This window comes from Calypte anna, chromosome 1, assembly GCF_003957555.1.
Source record: "Calypte anna isolate BGI_N300 chromosome 1, bCalAnn1_v1.p, whole genome shotgun sequence".
NCBI lineage: Eukaryota > Metazoa > Chordata > Aves > Apodiformes > Trochilidae > Calypte > Calypte anna.
The window spans coordinates 78,315,445-78,335,849 of NC_044244.1; the positions used below are offsets into that span (position 1 = coordinate 78,315,445).

General features: G+C 44.7%; 1 protein-coding gene across 3 annotated transcripts in view; it reads right to left on the minus strand.

The window, feature by feature from the left end:
- Positions 1–11,392: 11,392 nt before the first annotated feature.
- GTF2E1 (general transcription factor IIE subunit 1) overlaps positions 11,393–20,405 on the minus strand; it is a 52,591-nt gene continuing 43,578 nt past the window's right edge. For all 3 annotated transcript variants that reach the window (XM_030455199.1, XM_030453691.1, XM_030454460.1), the window contains 2 exons: positions 16,209–16,456; positions 11,393–13,174 (listed from right to left, as the gene is read on the minus strand). In XM_030455199.1, the coding sequence (XP_030311059.1) occupies positions 12,744–13,174; positions 16,209–16,456 (679 nt within the window). In that variant the 3' untranslated portion in view covers positions 11,393–12,743. The remainder of the gene's footprint in view (positions 13,175–16,208; positions 16,457–20,405) is intronic.

The following is a 20,405-nucleotide window of genomic DNA, read 5'->3' on the forward strand; positions in this document are numbered from 1 at the left end:
GCTACTCCAGAGCAACCCATGTATCTCTGGGACAGGTCTGTACTAACAGGGAACTGGGGAGTGCAGGAGTCGGTGGCAACAGAGGAACATTTAAAAAATGTTCCCAGGTCCACACTCCCCATCTGCAGATACTGCCAGCACCTTTGCTCTCCATGTTGTTGAGGTTTTTCTGCTCACCTGAGTAGCCCTTGGATGATCTCCAGGATCTTGCAGAGCAGGGAGCTGATTGCACATATCCATCTTCCAGTGTCCAGACTGAGGGAAGAGAGAGAAGAGATGATGTCCCTGGGAAGCCATAGCTTTGGTAGTTGCATTTACCATATCTTTAAATTTATATCTCTGGTGCCTGTGGTGCTGTAATGGCATGGTAATATTTTTTTGTATCTAATACTCTTTGAAAGTTCATACATATTCAAACTGTCAAGATGTGCTCGAATCCCTTGGCACATGTGGGAGGGATAGTCTCTCCAGATGGCAGATCACATAACAGATGAGCAACTTCATTGTCATTTCTCTTCAGAGCTGGGGAAGAGCAACCGAGGTCAATGAAGAGTTTCTGAAGAAAATTCCTGTGTGTGGACTTCTCCCTGACTCAGGGCAGTAGAGGTGGTAGCACAGCCAAGGACTAAAGAAAAGGGGTAATAATGGGGCTCTGGGGATAAAACCAGTACAGAGCAAAAGTAGTGGGCTAGAAATATTTTTGGAGTCTGGATACTACTGGGCAACAGGAAGATACTTCCAGAAGTTAAAACAGGTAAATTACCCACAAAACAGTGAGGCAGTTAGAAAAGCCCAGACAGTAGCCTGGGTGAGGAGAAGATGGCACTAAATACCTGCCTGTATTAAGTACCTTTGCACATGCTTCTTAGTTGTACAAAGGCATAGCTGCTCAGGAGCACAAAGACAAGGAAATGATGGTTCTTAATTTCAGAAATAAAATTACAAAAGGAGTCAAATTAGCAGAGACTTAAAAGTTCCTGGAATTCAGAAGAAGACAAGGATCTAAAATTGCACAGCGAGTGCATTGGTAGGACTGTATATGTGACACCAGATGAGGAGATGGCAATACCTGCCTATATCTTATGAGTGAACTAGCTGTTAATTCTTCTCTTCTATGCCCATCCACTGCCATCCCATTTTAACCTGGAGCTGCCCCTTGAGTAGGCACACTATTGATAAAAATGTCCCAGTGGGATCAATGGGCTGAGCTAGCTCTGGGGTCTGGGAACAGGCATTCTTTTATGGCAAATTTATTATCTAGATAATACTCTGCTGCATTGTTTTAATTACTGTAGTTTGATTTACAACATTGCTTGAATTACATTGCTTGAATTGCAACCTGGTCTAGTGGGATGTGTCCCTGCCCATGGCAAGGGGTTTGGAACTAGATGATCTTTAGGGTCCCTTCCAACTCCAGCCATTCTATGATTCTGTGACATTAGATCTCACCTGCAGGGTCAGCTTTGCTGTGCTGTCACTGTCTCCCATGGTCCTACAACAGCTACCTGCTGAACTCCTTGCAGGTCTGATCTTGGCTACACCTCCTCAACCTGGCCTCTCCCCACTGCCGAAACTGTGACAGCCGCAAGGTTTTGTCTGACAGGCAAAGGAGATTCTGTACTCCCAGTAATGCTCTAGCAACCTCTAATGACAACTCAGCACCTAACCAGAGGGGTTTAATGATGTATGTTAATGAAGCATGACTTCTGCTGAGGTTTTATTTAGGTGATGGCATAAGGCCTGTGGGACACAGATGTCCTGTCCTAGCCTGTGACCCTCAGAAAGCAAGTGGAAGTGTGCTAGTAATGGGAGATGGAGAGGCTAATAATGTCACTGACTTCAGTGATGAAGGACTCTCTCTATGCTCTGAAAGTGACTGAATAAAATGACTGGCACCATTACTTAGCAAAACAGGGTTTTCTACTTGTGCTGGATTATTTTAATTGGATTAACCTGATTGCTGTTGATTCATCCCTAAGAAGTGTATTACATTAATTTAGCCTTGTATCAAGAAAATACTTTGAATCATGATACCATTTATTAACATGTTAGCTTTGCCCACAGACCTCAAAGTTTTTGGAGATGTCTTCACAGTGTTAGTTTCAGTGATGGGCAAAGCTGCTCTCTCCATGAGCATTTGCAAGCCACCTGGCCACAATGTCCCATCCACTTAACACAAGAGAAAGCAGATAACTCCTTGTACTCAGCCACACCAATGTCACTGGACAGGTAGGGCCAGTTCACACATTCTGGATAAATTATGAAAAGCACTTTTTTTTTTTTTTTTTTTTTTTTAAGGAGGAGATTTTCCTAGGAGAGAAAGGAGGAAAGCTTATGGCATCTTTGCTGAAAGCACCACCAGTGGTGAGATCCTATGGCCTGGGAATGTGGCCAATGTTAATACCCATTGCACTGAGGTACACGATTATAAATGTTGTTCCACTTCCACTTCACAGTTGTGAACCTTGCTTTTAATCAATGAAAGCTTCTTGGTGAGCTCTCAGTCACTCATGGCACCATGATAGAGATCACCCCCTCATCTTCAGCCACAAATTTTGGAGCCTTGCTTCTGATAAAAGGGCACCTAGAGACCTGAACAAGCATTTTGAGGACACCCCGGCATGATTTGTGCAGTTTATATCGATAACTGATCAGGGCATCTCTTAGGATGCTGCTGTACTCTTTGACTTCAAAAGAGCTGTGGATTTTTGCTTGTGTGCCTAGTGTGTGTGGTTCAGCCCTGGAGGTGGCCAAGCACTGCAGCAAGTACCCATAGGAAAATAAAACACTGACCCCCTTCTCAGGCTAAAAGCAACTTGAGAAGGAGCACCCTGTTGAGTCCATCTGGGATTGCTGGGAGGCATACTTGAGAAATTTCAGGTTTTGCCTTGGTGTCAACAGATTACACCCAGGTCATTAAATCCCATGGCTGCTAACAACTGCAGCTCTCCCTCCTTTGGTTGCCTCTTACAGCCCAGACAAACTGGGAGCATTCCCTCCTATCACGAGCCTCTGTGTCCTTCCAGGTAAGGGGAACGCTTCCAAGATTTCATTTAATACCTGTATTTAATCCATTAGCTCTCCCTGCAGACCTCCTCAAGGCTGGGCTGTGATTAAGGAGAAGATAAGTGCCCTGTTTATCGCTCTCCTGATATTTCTCTGCTTTCCTCTCCATTTCCATGGGAAGTTTCACCTGGCAGTCTAGCACTGCCTGAGAAATGCATATAGGACCTCCCTATGCTGTCCTTCAGGATGGGTTAAAGGTGAGAAGACCCCCCCCCTCGGCTTCAGCAATGGAGCTTTCACTCTTCTGTGCCTGTAAGAAGCCAGTAAGTAGCAGTGTGCCCCAGGGGTCAATTCCAAGTCTAAACCTGTTCAACAACATCATAAATGATCTGGATGATGGGGCAGAGTGTACCTTCATCACATTTGCTGATGATGCCAAACTGGGATGAATGAGTGGCAGGCCCAAGGGTCACGCTGCCACCCAGAGGGATCTGAACAAGCTGGAGAAATGGGCTGACAGGAACCTCATGAAGTTCAACAAGGGGAAGTGCAAAGTCCTTTACCTGGAGAGGAACAACCCCATGCACAAGTGTATGCTGAGACTACCCAGCTGGAAAGCAGCTTGGCAGGAAAGGATCTGAGGGGTCCTGGTGGACACCAAATTCAATATGAGCCATCAAATGGTATCCTGGGCTGCATTAGACAAAGCATTGCCAGCAGGTCAAGGGACATGATTCTTCCCTTCTATTCAGGACCGGTGAGGCCAAACCTGTAGTGCTGTATCCAGTTCTGGGATCCACAGAAGAACAATGTGGACATACTGGAGAGAGTCCAAAAAATGACCTCAGAGATGATAAAGGGGCTTAAGCATCTGTCATCTGAGGAGAAGCTGAAAGAGCTGGGTCTGTTCAGCCTGAAGCAGGGAATGCTCAGGGGACATCTTATTCATGTATATAGATACCTGAATGGAAGGTGGAAAGAGGATGGAGCCAGGCACTTCTCCAGTGACAGGACAAAAGACAAACTGCACAAACTGGAACACAAGAGAATCCATCTGAACTTTTTTACCGCCAGGGGGACTAAGCACTGGCATGGGTTGCTCAGGGAGGTTGTGGACTCTCCATCCTTAGAGATATTCAAAAGCCATCTGCACATGACTGTGGGTGCAGCCTGCTCCAGGTGGTGCTACTTGAGCAGGGGATTTGGACCACATGACTTCCAGAGATCCCTTACAAACTGAGCCCTTCTAGGCTTCTATGATTTTGTAAAATTACAGCCCTTAGTGTGAGGAGAAGTTATCAATCAGACAGATTGACAGACAGGTGACAGAGAGTCACCTGTAACCACCTGTTGTACTTGATTCCTTGCTATTAGACTGTAGGCTTGGGTATCTTCTGGTTCATTCTCCCAGTTTAATGGGCAAATTAATTTCTTAGTATTTTGCCTTTTCAAAATGCAAGGAGAGGGCTGGGGTAAGGGAGAGCAAAGTGGTGAGGCCAGGAAGGAACAAGGGCAGACCACGTTCTGTGTGTGGCTCCTGTAAAAACCAGAGGATGAGCGGGTACATGGATCACAACAGCTCTCTCTCTGCTTCTGCAGCTGTTGCTGCCACGGCACAGCCTGCACTGCTCTCACTGAGCGTTTGGCTCCTTCAATGCTAAAAAAACCCCAGGATTTTCCCATTCAGAGCAATTCATGGGGTCAGAGCAGATCCCATTTCCGCTTTGTTGTTACTTCCCCAGGTGCCAAAAGGTGTTTCATATCAGGCAGAGTAAAGCCCAGTTTCACTGCCCCATTTACTCAGCTAACATTACGAATAAAACCTTAGTAATGTATGATTTATTTCCCTTCCAACATGGATGTCCCATGTTGATGCTTTTTTATTATTACTGAGCTAGACATGAAGCAGTTTTTATGTCCACTGCAGTCCTGAATGCAGTAGACACTTTCTGCAAACCGGGAGCCATTCATCTCCTGTACATTGGTTTTGACTACCTGAACAAAAGTTCTTCCACCCACAGTAATCATTTGGCTTGTTTTCAGTATTTCTAATGGCTTGACTCACACCTTTCCCGGGGCAGACTCCATTACCATGTGAATTAGCAAACCCCCAAGGAGTTCATTAGTACAGTGCCAAGCCAGATTTCTTCTCTTCAGTCAAGGGTAGCACCTACCCCATCGGTGCATTGAAGATGCTAGTGCCTGCTGCATGAGGAGCAAAAACCACAGGGTTTAAAAACCACCAAAACCACTGAAAGGGCTGCAAATGTGGCATTTGGACACCTGGCCAGCTGGAAGAATCCACCTCTGCTTCTGTGGAGATAAACTCTTTTACTTCAGACTTCAGACAGGCTATGTGACTGTTACAGTTTATAGTAGAAATAAAATAATATTGGTTGTAAAATTTTAAAAGTGGACAAATTAAGAGTTAGAAGGGGCTCGGGTAGACTAAAACTCTGGGAATAAGTAACTAGTTAAGAATGAGCTCACCCTTACAAGAACAATGATCAAAGGAGAATAAGGAGTGTGTCGACCCCATCAGCAATAACATTAATCAAAAGGAGAATAGTTAGGTAAGCTGATACAATCTACCAAAGAACAAGGTGAAAATTATATCCAGGTGGTGGGTCAGGTGGTAATGACAGTTGAAATGGTAAACCGTGGATTTACAGTTTAAGATATGACTATCTATTGTTATTTGTAAGATTTATGTGACTGTTTGTCTATTGTTATCTGCATGATCTATGTGACTGTTTGTGACTAAAATTTATGTAACTCTGTACGTGGCCTGTAATGAAAAAAGTATAAAAGCTGAACCAAAAATGAGAGTCTTCGGAACCCTGACTTTGGACGCTAGTCCTCAGGCTTCCCGGGCCCTGAATAAAGCACCGCATAAACTGACTCTGTTGGTTTGTGTTTTGGTTACGGGCAACATGACTGTCTAGATAACAGAAACTTTAACTTTTATTTGCTGCTCTTGGCAGTAGCTCCTGCCTAAACTGTGCAAAATTCTTTATCTGTTAATGTTCCCAAAGAGACACATATTTCAGGAGGGCAGCCCCCTGCATGACTATATATACTTGTTTCTCATCCACAGACATCCCAGAAAACTCAGATGAAACACCGAAATTAAGAGGTACTGTATAATGTGACAGCAATCTCATTTTTGCAGCTCATTGCTGCGAGGTTCTCTTGCACAGAATCTTCCTGTGTGGTGAAAGTAGGAGCCCGATCATTCACAGGGACCTGCAGGCTCCTGCTGAGAGTGGTTGTTAACTTGCAGCCTTCCTGATGTCTTTGTATAACACCCAAGAGCTCGGCACATTGGGAGAATATTACCCTTCCTAACAGGCTCTGAGGCAAGGGAACACACAAGGATAAACGCATCATGAGACAAGTTCCTCTGCAGTATATTGTATTTTTCTTTTCTTGGATAAGGCACCCATGTGTCCTGTGAGAGTTTGCGAAGATTAAAATTCTCTCAAGGCACATTCTTTTCTAAAGGCTGTGTTTCCTTCTAACCCCATTTCCTTCCCATCTTCCCCATGTAATAGGGATAGTTTTCATCTCCTGTCATCACCAGAAGGGCTGGGAGATGTTGAAAGCACTTCTTCTCGGAAGAAAACACTGTATGGCAAAGGACAAGTAATTGTGGTGACAGTGCAGGGCGAGCAGATGAAACTCCCTAAAAAGATTTTACAGCCTCATTTGCATTAAAAATAAAGTTGTTTGTTTGTTTGTTTTGTTACAAGCAGCAGGGAAACATCACCAGCAGCCACTCAAAATATTGCCAGGGGACAAAAAGAACAAGGGTTAAAAAAATAAAAATCAAATCCAGTCCTACCAAATCACATCCAGTTCAATCAGCAAAGGCTGCTTGTAAGGGAGTTACCAGCGTGAGGCTGATGCCACTTCCTTCTTTACTGTAGGAAAAGTGTAGCAGGCATTGTCCCCAAGCCAAAGCCTCATCTCTGGAGAAGGCACTCACCTGCCCCATCCTTCATTAAGCCTCTCTCAGGATGCAGTACAGCGGGGGCAGCTGTGGCTGAGACCTGCACGGTGGATCTCTGCTGCAGCCTGACAGTGCCATATGCCTCAGGACTTGATGTGGCACAAGCCAGAGGTGTTGGTTGTTGGTGGTGAAGGGACTAAAACTTCATTTTCAATTGACACCTCTGTGTAATCGCAGAGGGGTTGAGTCAACGAGCACCCTTCGGCACTGAGTGGGAAAACAACCATCGGCTTTGCAAAGAGCAGGTGTGGATAATCTGATGAAAATTACCCAACCTGTGTTCCCCTGATATGGGGCAGGACTGGTTCAGACACTGCAAGTGTACCCAGGTCAGCTGGTAGCAACCACGGAATGGTACCTGGGATGCTGCTCCTCCTCCTCCTCCTCCCCCCATCAACCTGTGTGAAGAGGACACGGGAAAGGCAGGGACATTGCTAACAGTGCCTAACCAGCCCGGCCTTGGGTCGGGCAGATTTCCACTGTCAGAACCACAGAAAAAAAAATCCTTAAGGACAGGAGGATCCCCTTACCAGGTGGAGCTGAGCCAGGCTTCTCAGCTCCATGCACAACTTTAGCTGCCTGCAAAAATGACACTGCTCACCCTCCTTCTTCCAGCAAGTGATGGTGGAAGCTGGCAATGAAGATTCCAGGTGAAAAAGAAGGCAGGAAGAAGCATGCCAGGGCTTTAATCACATCTGTACCAGGTGTGGCTTTTCCAGGCATACTTTTTTTTGTTTTTGTTTTTGTTTTGTTTTGTCTTGGGTTTGGGTTTTTGGGGTTTTTTTCTTTATTTTTAAAATAGTTTTTGGTTTTTGTTTTTTTGGGTTTGTTTTTTAAAATTTTTAAAATGTTTTTGCATTGTTTTTTCTTTATTTTTAAAATTTGTTTTGTTTTGGTTTTGTTTTTTATTTTTATTTATTATTAATATGGGGGGTTGGTTTTGATTTTTTCTTATTTTTTAAAAATATTTTTGTTTTGGTTATGTTTTTTCGTTCTTGTTTTTTGTTTTTTTTTTGTTTGTTTTAAAATATTTTTATTATTATTATTTTGGGGTCTTGTTCTTTTTTTCTTAATTTTAAAAATTACTTTTTTTTTTTTGCTTTCGTTTTTCTATTTTATTTTTTAATTTTTTTCTTGGTGGTGGTTGTTTTTTTTCCACGAACATCAGTGCTCACAGACCAATATTTGATCGGCCTGAATTTTCAGGTTGGCCGCTTGCCTGTTCCTCCAGCTGAGCATCCCAAGCGTTTCCCCGGGGCAGCGGAGCCGCTCCAGAGGGTCCGCGCTGGCGCAGTGTGCGCTGTGCGGAGCGGGCGGGGAGCAGAGGCCGCGCCTCTCCCTAACGCACTGCAGTGGAGCAGAGCCGCTTCCGATGCGGCTGGCTCAGCCTCCTCTCTGCCATTCCTGACTGGTTCATTAGCATGAAACTGTTCAAAGGGATGGAAATTAAATTATATTTAGGTCAGAAATGTATTTTAAGCCAAAATACCTATTATGTTTGAAGCATCTTGTTCAGAGACTGTCTGTCTGCTGCTTCCAGGAGGGTTGCACAAGTACTTGCTGTCCTTAATATGTTTTAAAACGATATAGCAGTCGCTTCCAAAATCTCATTTTTGTTTAAATATAAATTAGGTTCATTCTCTTCCTCAATCCAGTTAATGCTGGTAAATCAGAAACCACCTTCTGGCAGCTCATTTAGGTGTCCCAAACAGGCAAAAGCCCAGATGTCCCTGGATAATTTTGAAAGAGAGAGAAACTAGCTCTGCCACAGAGCGATGGGGATGTCCTCCTGGACAGCCCGGTGCTCCGCTCTCTGCTGGGACGAGCAGGGAAGCAGGCAGGCAGCTTTCCGGGAGCACCAGCAGTCAGACATCGCTCCCCGTGCCCTGGGCTGCCACTCCTTTTAGGCAGCAGCCCCTTCATGGCTCTCTCTGCAATCACATCTTAAACAGCCTCAAGTGCCTGGCTTCCCCCCCCATCAAGACTGCATGAGTGATGATCTCCTCGGACTTTATAAATATTGATCATTATTCTGGAAGCAACGCAGCTGACAGAAGCTGCTCCTCAGCCCCAGCTCCAGTACTCCTGCAAAAGAGGCTGTGTTGACTCACAGTCCGTGCACTTTAAACTGGAGTGTTATGATGCTGCTGAGGAATCCTCAGCTGTTCATGCTTAGATCAGTACTCCACAGCCTTCTGTGAACCAGCGAGGGACAGGGTTACCTTGCCCAAGGGTTCCAGTCCTGCAGCAGCCCAGAGCAATCTTCTGTAGCCCTGTGTGACACCTCCCTCCTCCACAGGACCAAGCCCACAGCCTTGTTTAGGTTAACACAGACCAGGGCAGAGGAACGGTACTGTCTGCCTTCCACATCTCACCCAGGAGAACACACTGCCTGCTCACCTGCCCTGCTTCTGACCCATCCTTCTACCTGACCATAAACTTTCCATTTCCATGAGGGCTTTGTCTTGCACTGGATTCTTGAGATCGCTTTTCTCCCAAGGGGTGAGAGGAACAGCAGGAGACAAAGAGCCAGGCACAGCTGGGAGCTCCCCACCCCAGGCCCTGTCAAACTTCTCTGCAGCAGGTCTGCCACAGCAGGCATCACTGACACAGGGCCCCTTAGATGTGTCAGGGAGGAGGTGATGCTGTTTTTCTGCCCTTTCTCCAGGGGATCTTCAAATCCCTCGGCTCTCACAGCGCAACAGTCTGTTTAATCTGAGTCTGTTTGAAGGAGGCAGCAACACAGGAAAAGAAAAGTTGGATAAAGGAAGCCCATTTTTGAGAGCTTAGTAGAAAAGATTAAAACATTCCCATTTTCCGGCATTGACAGTGAGCTTCCTCCCCATCAGCAGGTTCACTGAATCTGTGCTGGGCCAGGGAGAACATCACTCTACTGCCATTTCCCTGCCCGTGATGGGAGCAGGGGCAGAGGGAGCTCCAGGAAGGCTGGCAGAGGCACCCAGCGCCTCGGACTTTTGAGGAACTGGGCACAGGCAGCTTCAGAAATGTGTTTTTCTTTCTAGGCAGAGCTGCAGTGCCCTGGCCTGAAGCACACTACTCATGAGATAAAACACAGTCTAGGCTGAAAGCAGACACAGAAACTGGTTTGAATGGGGTTAGAACATTCACTCAGGAAGACTTTTAATGCTCAACCACACTCATGACATTATTGGGTTAGCGTTAATGCAATACATGTGGTCCAGCAGCCAGAGGAAATGGCTGGGCCCTTCCTCAGAACTGATGGCTTTATCTTTGCATTAGCACCAACCTCCTGGCAGTGACTGGCTTCGCTTGCAGCAGCTGCTGTTCTTCTTCTTCTGGCATGTGTGCAGAGCCCTGCTTCAATTTTAGGAGAAAAAGGCACTACTGTACATTCAAGCAGCAGTACTGTGACAGGGCAGTAGCAGCCCATAGCTGTCCTCTGCCAACAGCCCTGGCTGGCTGGAACAGAGAAGAGCAGAGCTCCATCCTTTCTGAGAACCAGAAGCTGTTAGAGAGGGCAGGAAACAATGGTGGCTTCTGCTAGTGTATCTGGACCTCACCAGTCCTCCTGAGGGCTGCCCGTGATGGATGAGAGATGGAGGGCGTGCCCCACAAACCACCACACTGATTCCCTCATGTGCAGGACATGCCTTGCTGAACAACCAAAATTACAACTGCCATAAAACCCACAATTAAGCAGGTACTACCACTAACTTCATAGATGATGATGCAGAACATAGCAAACCCCAGTAATTCTTCACTTTAGCTTTCATAAACCTACAGTTCAATTTTGCAGCCTAAAAGCTCAGTAGGATTACTGGTGAGTTATGAGCATGAGCAGTTCTACTCAGGATTAGGTCTCAGTTTCTGTCTCTGTCTCCTTGTAAAGCTACCTGCTTTTCCCCAGTCCTAACCTTGAATTTAACCAGATGAAATCAAGACTGAATTGGTACAACATTTTTTTTTAATTTAGGTGATTACTGAATCTGACTTATCAGCTCTGTGGCTTGATATCTGGAAGCTCGATACCAGACCTTGGAAGTCTGTCGACACCATTTTATACCATTTTAACTATACAATGTCTGTGAGACATCCTTCCATCAGCCTGTGCTTCCCTCAAGGAAGGAGGAAAGGAATGAAAGTACTGATCAAAAAGGGCCTCCCACAGCACCAGTCTAATGAAATGCCCTTCCCTGAAGTTCAGAAGATTCCATTCAAGGGAAGCTCTGGTGAGGAATACAAAATGTGCAGCAGTGATATAATGAGGGGTTTCAAATATTCCTTCCCCCAAAGGAAAGCCTGAAATTGTTTTGTTTTCTCGAGTTGAGTAAATTAAAATGATAAACAGCATTTCCAGCTAGATACCTGACAAATTGGAAAACAACAATGAGGAGAAGTTTGTTTATTTATTCTTCTTTAAAATGACTTAAAAGCAAATTTAAAACGCTACTTAGAAAAAGATGGGGTTCAGAATATCAAGATGCTGAAAATAAAACCACAAAGGAGGCATTGCAAGGTTAGCAGAACATAGAAAGCACAGTTAGTATAAAACAGATTTACAGTCTCAGTGAACAGCAAATTCATGCTGCCTGTGGAAACATCACATCACATAATACTGCCTCTACCCTCTGGAACACAAAATTCTTTTTTAATTTTTTTTCACTGTAGTACTTGATAGGAAAACAACAATTTTAAAAACCAACATTTTTCAATTGAAAGAGAAAAGCATTAAAAATACAATATTGCTCTGTAGGCACCGATAAATGTTTTTCTACAGTAAAAGAGTGTGCCAAAGCAGAATTCAAAATTGCATAATTCCTCTTAAAATGATACAGCCCTTGTGTGACTGCCAATCCAACCCAGCAATGCCATTTCTCTGGCACTGTCTGACTGCAGCCCTGCCCACTAGGAACCGTCAGCAACACGGGAGTTTGGACAGGGCTGGGCAGAAGTGGCAGGCAGCAACACTGGAAAATGAAGGTATCTCCTGATAAGTCAGAGCACTCTGACAGCTCGCATCCACAAAGGGCTTTTGTTACACTGACAAAGAGTGACTGTGTGCTTGCCAAGGCTTTCACTCTGTGTGTTTCAAGTTACACCTGACCTTGAGCTGCTGAGTAAAGTAAAGAGTGAGTAAGCTAGTAAAGTGAGTTCACTAGTAAAGAGTGAACAGGAGCAAGAAGAGATTGCTGCCCACAGGGCTGCTTAGAAAATAAGCCAGTTCTGGTGGCCAGTGGCTGCTGGCAGGAGGTCAGCTAAAAGCCCTGCCCAAGCTTGCCATCAGCAGACAAGTGCTTCCCTCTCCTCTCCCCTCACTGAACACGGGCAGCTGTAATGTTACTTACGCTCTACACTGAGAGCATTCTGGTCAGACCAGGGAGCACTTGCATCCTCTGAGGGCAGGGATGGGGACTTCACCAGAATATGCAACAAAAATCAACTCAAAACAATCAGGGGGATCCAGCTGCTGGAGCCTCGAAAAAAGTTAAAGCAGGGCACCATTAGAGAAGATTTTTACCCTGCAAGCATCCTCACTTCTGAGACTTCTCCCCTAACTGTTTTGGCACATGCAGCCTTCCTGCTCTCCCTCTCTGGTGAGCAAGATGCCCCAGATCAGCAGCCCTGAGCCACAGTGTCCCTGCGCACAGGGGAGGAAAGATGCACTTCAGTCTTCTGTTTCACTAGGTAGTTTCTGGACTAAAAATTAAATCACTTTTTAAAAAAATACCATGGCAGGAAGCAGTTAATCAAACATATCCTCAAACATGCGTCGCCCCATGGCTATGTAAACCTCCTTTTCTTCAGGTGTCATCTGGGCCACCAGCTCAGGGCGCTGACTCACTTGGCTGTAGGAGTGTGGACGCCCAGCCACTGTGACAGTGGGGTCTTCTGCCACCACCTCAAACTCTTCATCCTCCTCCTCATCCTCCAGCCCATATATTGTGGTGGCCGTGGTGGGAGGGCGAGGAGGGGATTCCTCTTCTGACTCACTTGTCTCACTCTCAGAGTCACTAGCATTGGCACCAGAGAGGGGAGCAGCACCTCCAATGCTGACTGTCGAAGCAGAAGGGGTCTTCTTCTCATGGATGAGGAGGGCACGCATCACCTCTTCATTATCATCCAGAGATACCCGGCCTTCCTCACGCTCCTGGAAGGTATCCAAATCCCGGCCCCCTGCAAGAAGATACAACAGGATGATTGTTTCCTCACTGGGATCTGTGTAGCAGCCCCGAAGGCTTTCTGGACTTGTATTAACTACTGCCACTGGGCATGCTTGGCCCAGTCACACCATTTCTCTAAGTCTGCTCCTCCTCTCCCTTAAAAGACAGAGACAGCTACAGTTTCTCTCATAAAAACAGAGCAAGTATGGTACATTTTCCTCCATCTAGAGCGCCTGGAGTCACCATAGCTCCTAGCTGGGAGCCTAAGTCAGGAGCACATTGCAAGAGAAGAAAACAAATGCATGATGGGCTCAACTCAGGTACCACCCCACAGCTGGGATGATGCACTTTCCCAACTGTGGACCAGAAAGCAGTCCCTGGGACCTAAATCTGGGCTTCCAGATACTCCAACTATGCACCCAACAATGACACAAGTCAGAAACATATATTCCCACATCATCCGCCTAATGATGGTGCTTGTCACAGATACAGCAAGGATCTCTGTGTTGCTTCATGGGTGAACAAGCACAGGCTGTTTCCTTTTTGCCTGTTTCCACATTGTATGACCACAGCCTGGAGGACTTGTGGTGATAATGAAGAATATAAGGTCTTACTGGTACAGATCATAAACCCAGAACCAAAACCAGGCCCTGCTATGTTGAGCTCCCCATCTACAAGGATTGGGATGGAGAAGCAGATGAATCCAGGCAGACAGGGACTATGAAGAAACCACGTGTCATAAAACAACATTCAAAGTAGATGTCTCTGGTAAGCTCAGAGGTGCATCTATCAGGCAGGAAGGGGAAAAAGCACATTACTGAAATGCAGTCTAGGAGGATCTATCATAGGAAGCAGATGCAGCTCACAGCCTGCAGCCAAGCTGCACTGCTCAGCATGGAAGGCTGCATTAAACCAGCACCTGCTCTCCAAGCTGAAACACCAGTCCAACCAGTCAGTCTCTGGTTCCCTACCTGGACCTCTGATTTTTAGGGGACTGCAGTTTCCCAGCTGGCAGACACAAAGCTGTGTTTCTCCTTCACCAAGCTTGACTGTGTAATGGCCAACAGGGTTAAGCATGGCTTGGGTAGACACAGTGTCTCCAGTTCATAGATTCAAAAGGTAAAATTCTGTTCCAAAAGTGGCATTTCTGTAGAAAACTCCTCCTAATCCTGTATTTGGTTAGAGGACTGTGAGTCCACCCAGCACCAGTAAAATCTACAGTCATTATAGAAAAAAGAAAAAAAAACAAGAAAAAAAAATTAAATACGGAGAACCTTATACAAAAAACAAGGCCTAAAAAAGTGGGACAGACTCCCTGTGACAAATTTTCTCTCTTTCACCTGAAGCTGCTGCCTCTGGAGCTGAGCTGACGTTATTCCACCTTCATACATTAATGCTGCTTGCCTGCTTCTCCAAGACCTGGACCTTCACAGTTTCAGCACCACATCAAGGCACCTGGCACCCATGACTTTCTCCCAAGGTCAAAACTGTACTGGCTACATTTTTCAACTTAGGATGAAAAATCTGCTGAGAAACATGTGAACTAAGGAACTAAGTTCTGCATTTAGCACTAAAACCCAGGGGAGTTTGCAGTCACTCCAATCCTGTGGTAAAATAAAGGCCAAATGACCCACCCCTAACAACTGGACTCATGCTTTTATTTTAAATGAAGTTGTAGTAATGGGTGATGGATGCAAATGTTACTATTAATGTAATGGCAAAATTCTTGGAAGAAAGGAAGAATGAAAGTGTTGTGTTGGCAGCCTTGTGTTCAGCTTGTTGGTTGTGACTGCAGAGCATAAGAGGTGATTGGAGAACATCTCCAAGCCAGTATTGTAGCTCATCACATTGAGAGCTGTGGAGACCACAGCACGGGCTAGCTCCACAGAGCCTGACTTCATGGCTCAGGAGTGGGGCTGCCTCTTGCTTGTAGGAACTGTTCCTGCCAGATCCAAGCAGCATCTTCTCTGTCAACAGATACAAGTTTTCTTTTTAGCTATTTGTGTCATACAAGAGCTACAGAAATGTGTTGCAGCACCAATTTCAGGCTATTTCCACTATCTCTCTCTTTAATCTCCAGCAGCACTGGAGGTTAAGCAGTGCTGCCACTGTGCTGTAAGAAACAGACTCCCCCTCCATGTCCTTCAGTGGCATCTGAGAAACATTTATGCTGTGCAGCACAAAAGTCATGTTGATGAGACAATTCAAAACTACAGGTGAATTGAATGTCTAGCAGAAAACCAGGGTGAGAATTCACCATGGCTGGTGAGTAACAACAACATCTGCTACAAGGAGGAGGTTGTTTCAATCACCTTGCTTTGTTTGATACTATTTGGAAAATGTTTTGGGATCTGTATGCTTGAAAGATGTTACATGCAAACAAGATCACTAGATATCTTCTGACCATTATTTCACATCCATTTTATTAACTTCTCCTATACTGACATACTCCAGTCTTCTTCTGAGTATACTGGCTCCAGGGTCTCATCCTTCCTTTTGCCATCTTCTCTTTCCAGGGAATCAACAGCTTCATGAAAGATCATAAGGGGTCTCTATTTTCTACTTTTAGAATGTAAGTCTACATAACACACTTGCCCAACAAAATGTTTCTACTATTGACTACAAGATCTTGTCCATGGTCGATAGACAACCTGACCTCCACATGAATGAATGAATGAATATAAAAGCAGAGATAACAAGAAGCAAATAGAAAGCAATATTGATCTGCCATAGTGACAGACCTTCCTACTGGACTTCCTGAAGCTTTATTAGGTGGAAGTCATAGCAGATAATTAACATTTTAGAAGCCCTCAAACAATTTCATGAGTAACTTAGCCTTCCTGATCTAAATTTCAATCCTTAATCTAATAGATCAAGATTTTTCATGTCTACATACACACAGGTGCTTTGCATGACAAAGGGGAGTAGACAAAATCTGGAGTGCAGGGAGCAGCAGCTGTACAGACACAGGGGGACACAGTTTTGACAGCATCCTAAGACCATCCCATAAGTACAGAGTAGTACTTCTGCCCTATGGATTTTCTTACCATCTTTGATTTCATCAGGATCATAAGCCCCCTGCACCGTGCTCTCCCGTAGCCAAATTGGTCTCTCTCTGACTGGCTTTCCTTCAGCTGTAGGTCGGTTAAGATCCTCCTGGTCCTCCATGCTGATGACAACGTTCTGGGTATACAAGTCCTCATATGATGGTCCTTTTGTAGTCCATGCTTCCCGATGGTGTCCACCTGCAAGGCCAGCTCCTGCCCCTGAACCGGTACCAGCTGCACGCTCCTTGCTGCACAAAAGTCAGAGAGACAAAAACACAGTGCTCAGAACAAACCCTTCCTCGGTCAGCACTGGAGAACTTCAACTATGATTAGTTACCTCCCATGATCTGCATTGAGAACTTGCATTCTCATTTCTAAAACGTGGTGCCAGCAACTTGTACACTAGCATCCTGGTTTGGGGAATCTAATGGGAAACCCTACATGAGGTCATGGCAACTTCCACCAACAGACACTGGAAAGAAGAGGCAGCACTAAACCTGCTGATGCACTCACATAAAACATAAAATCCCAGAATACTCTGAAATAAAGGCCGCAGCAGGAAAAGAGAGTCAAACAGTAATCTCATATTTGGAAAAGCCTCTTTTTGGCCTTCCCTCAGCAGTCACATACAGCATTACAAAAACTAAAGTTTAAGCAAGCCTGATGATAGGCCCATGCTCAGATCTGTGAACTCATGAAGGAGTTAATTCATCATGAAAAACACAGGTCTAACTTTTGCTTGAACTGTGAGTGACAATGCACATGGTAAGTCACATCTCCTGTGTTACACAGGAGATCTATACTACCCACAGACACAGCCCTGTGGGAGGACTCAAGATGAGAAGGCAACTTCAAAACAGAGGACCGTGGCTGGGCAAAGGCCTTTGTGGTGATGGTGTGATGGAGGCAAGACAGAACAGTCTTCCTTGTGGAAAAGCTGGAGAAGCAAACATGATGACTGATGTGAATGGCAGGGCAGTCAATACCTAGCCCTTCTTTTTTTTTTTCTGAAAGGAGCTGCAGGCAGCATTATTTGCCTCCAGGCTCCTCTATCTCAGGAAACTGGCGGAGAAAAGAAACACTCCTGCTTGGATCTGATGGAAAGAGGACATCAGGAGGAGTATTTTCTGCACGGCAATGGCAATAAGCCCAAAATACTCTCTTCTGTCCTGTGCTGCTATACATAGGTTGATCAGGGAAACCAGCTGAATGGAAAACTCATTGCTCTCTGGGTGGGGCAAGCCAAATGTGACCACTCCTCCAGTTCAAAATTGTATTTAATTTGTTCAGAGAAACAGACTCACTGTGCACTGCACCCACCCTCAGCCATATCATTTCATCCAACTCATTGCCAGAGGCACCTATGGCTTTGTAACAGAGACCTGCCTCCACTCTTCTTCCTCTTGTTTAGAGCTAATCTATCAAGGATACTCACAGTGTTTCTTCTCTGCTGTCAGAAGTTGTCAGAGAGCACAGTTCAGTCACTGCTATCTACCCAATGTCCTTTCCTCCAAATGAGAAGTTTAAAATAAGGTTGTAATTGGAGAAAACCTGAGTAATATGCTTTTTAAAAAATTATTGCTATTTATTTATTAAGCAAAGACTTAACCACGGCTTGATGAACAAATTCTGTTGGATTTTTACGGGTAAACAGTGAGGGGAAAACATGGAAGTAAGTTATCATCTCTCTTCCTCAGATACAGAAATACCAGTGTGCTCAGCCACAGTTTGGATTGAGAACTACTTGCAGACTCCCAGCAGTGATCCTGCTGGTTCTGTTAGCAAAATACTTCACAGATCCATTTTAGCATGCGTCCACACACTAATCAGTTCTCTCCTGCAGCCAGCCTCACCAGGAGAGCTTCACAGCAGCCTTGGATTCTGGGGCAGAAGACTCATGCACATGTATTGCTTATATAACCTGAAGAACCACACAGAGACCATCTTCCCAGCGTGTTATTTCAAGTGTTGGTACCTTTCAGCTCCCCGAGACAGGCGTGTGTTCTGTGAAAAGCACCACTCTGCTTCCCACACAATAGAAATCTCTATCCAGCGTTTCCCTGACGATTTTACGTAATCCACTTTCCTCAAAAGATACACAATGCAGCTTTCCCCCAAGCTCTCCCTCCCCACGACTGCAGCGTGACAACTAAACGCTCAGGAGAGCCAGGAATTGCCTAATAATACCTTTGCACAGAGGCCACCATAAGCGTGCCTGAAACGGACCTTTTTTCCTATCCAGTATCGTTTAGCAGCAAAACATTTATTCCATGACTTCATGAACACTTCAAAAACAGAAGTAACAACTTTTAAGAGACACCAGCATTGTGAGCTGCCCTCTACTGCAATGTCTCACACTTAGGCAGAACCATCTAGACACTATCTGCTTCTGAACCCCAGTGAGCTTTGCAAACTGTGTCTCAATTTACGTCCCTGCCTGTACAACTGCACCTTCAACAGCCCTGTTGGTAAGCTTCAGCAACCCCTCGAGGCTATATGATCAGGGGAATACTCCTTACTGCCAGAAGAGATCTTACTCTTCAGCAACTCTGCACCAAAGTATAGGATTAGACACCACGGATCAGGCACTAACAAAATGCCAGATGTGTGAGCTGCCTTACGAGCAGCACAGAGCAAACAAAATGCATTCTTAACTCTCCCGTGGATCCATGATCTCCTTTCCCTCACCTAGGTTTAGACATTGCATGATATCCTGCAACCAGGAACCGCTCAGACAGTGGCAGCTTAGTGGCACAGACGTGGCTTTATTTGCTCTGCTACCCAACAGATGTTTTACCCTGACAGAAATCCCTTACTGAGTAGTTTGCAGCCTTTAAAGGTGACATAAATAATCCTTGACATAGCTGAGGCATGGCCCAGAGAAATCACACTGTGCAATAGGCAAACAACCCAGAATTTTCATTCCAATCCTGCCTAGGTTATTAAAAAAAAAGTCTTGCATAGTGGGAATAAGTAATTTTGTGCCATGTTTGAAATAAAGCACTTTTTCACTTAGCTGCTATTAAGCGATTCAGCTCCGCAGCAGACAACCCATGACAGCATAACCACAAAAAATTAATTCTATGAATATTTTTGTTATATAAAATCATGCTATTTTGACATAGGAAAATGGTGAGAGGTCATTAAAATCCATCTGTTATAGAAAGCCCCAGAGAGGGGCCTGGGTAAAGCAGGCTTCTTTCAAAACTTGTGGGGCTCATTCATGCTTTGCCAAGATTAAGAAAATTAATGCTGTTCTAGAAAATTATAAATTAAGATCTTCCCAGTTTCCCACAGCAGGTGAATGACAGTTATGCAATGTCAGTGTGGTTGCTTACAGTTGTAGCTCTCCTGAAAACACATGAAGCTGCCTGGGCTGGTGCAAAGAGAAGATGGAGGCACTTCTTGACCTTTTCTGCACGTTTTGCAATCATCAAATGACACTTTTGTCAATGATTTCAGACACTCAAGGCTCCATAAAAATGGACAGAATAAATTACCCAGGGTTTGGCACTTTAGAAAAAAAAAAAAAACAAACTTCACAGCAGCACCATCATGCAATAAGCTGCTTTGAATTAATAAGATTTAATAAATAATTAAATCATTCTATGTGCTGAAGCAAGTTGCATTCACGTAAGCATTTAAAAAGATGCCTATGCCTATTTATTTTGTCATTCCTTGCACTGAGTAATTAATCATTTACAATGTTTTTTAAGTATTTAAGAGTCAAGTAAGTGGGTGTTGCTATTTAATCATGGGACTGCACCAGACTTCTGCTGTGGTAATTTTTTGTGCACAGAAGGTGAAGACTGAGAAATTACTCTCTTTTTGGTGGGGTTATCCTAGTTCTACTGCTCAACCTACAAAAAGGGTTTTTCAAGCTAAGCCCAGAGGTTCAGCTTGGGCATAAAGGCTTCAAAGACTCCCCGTATCACCAAAGACATGTTGAGTGACCTTGGAAAAAACCTCTTCCCCTCTCTCTATTGCTTAGTTTTCTATCAGAATGATGACAAAAATTAGCCACCTTCTTGGCTAGAAAAAGCTTATGATAGACGTATAAGATATCATTATCTTAATTAGAACCTGTCTAGTGTGAATATACAAGGAACAATCTCTCTCGAGGTTAGTGTGAGAGAAAAAAAGAGTATATCCTGCTTGCTCTCCCACCAACTAAAGCCAAGCACCCCAAGGCACAGT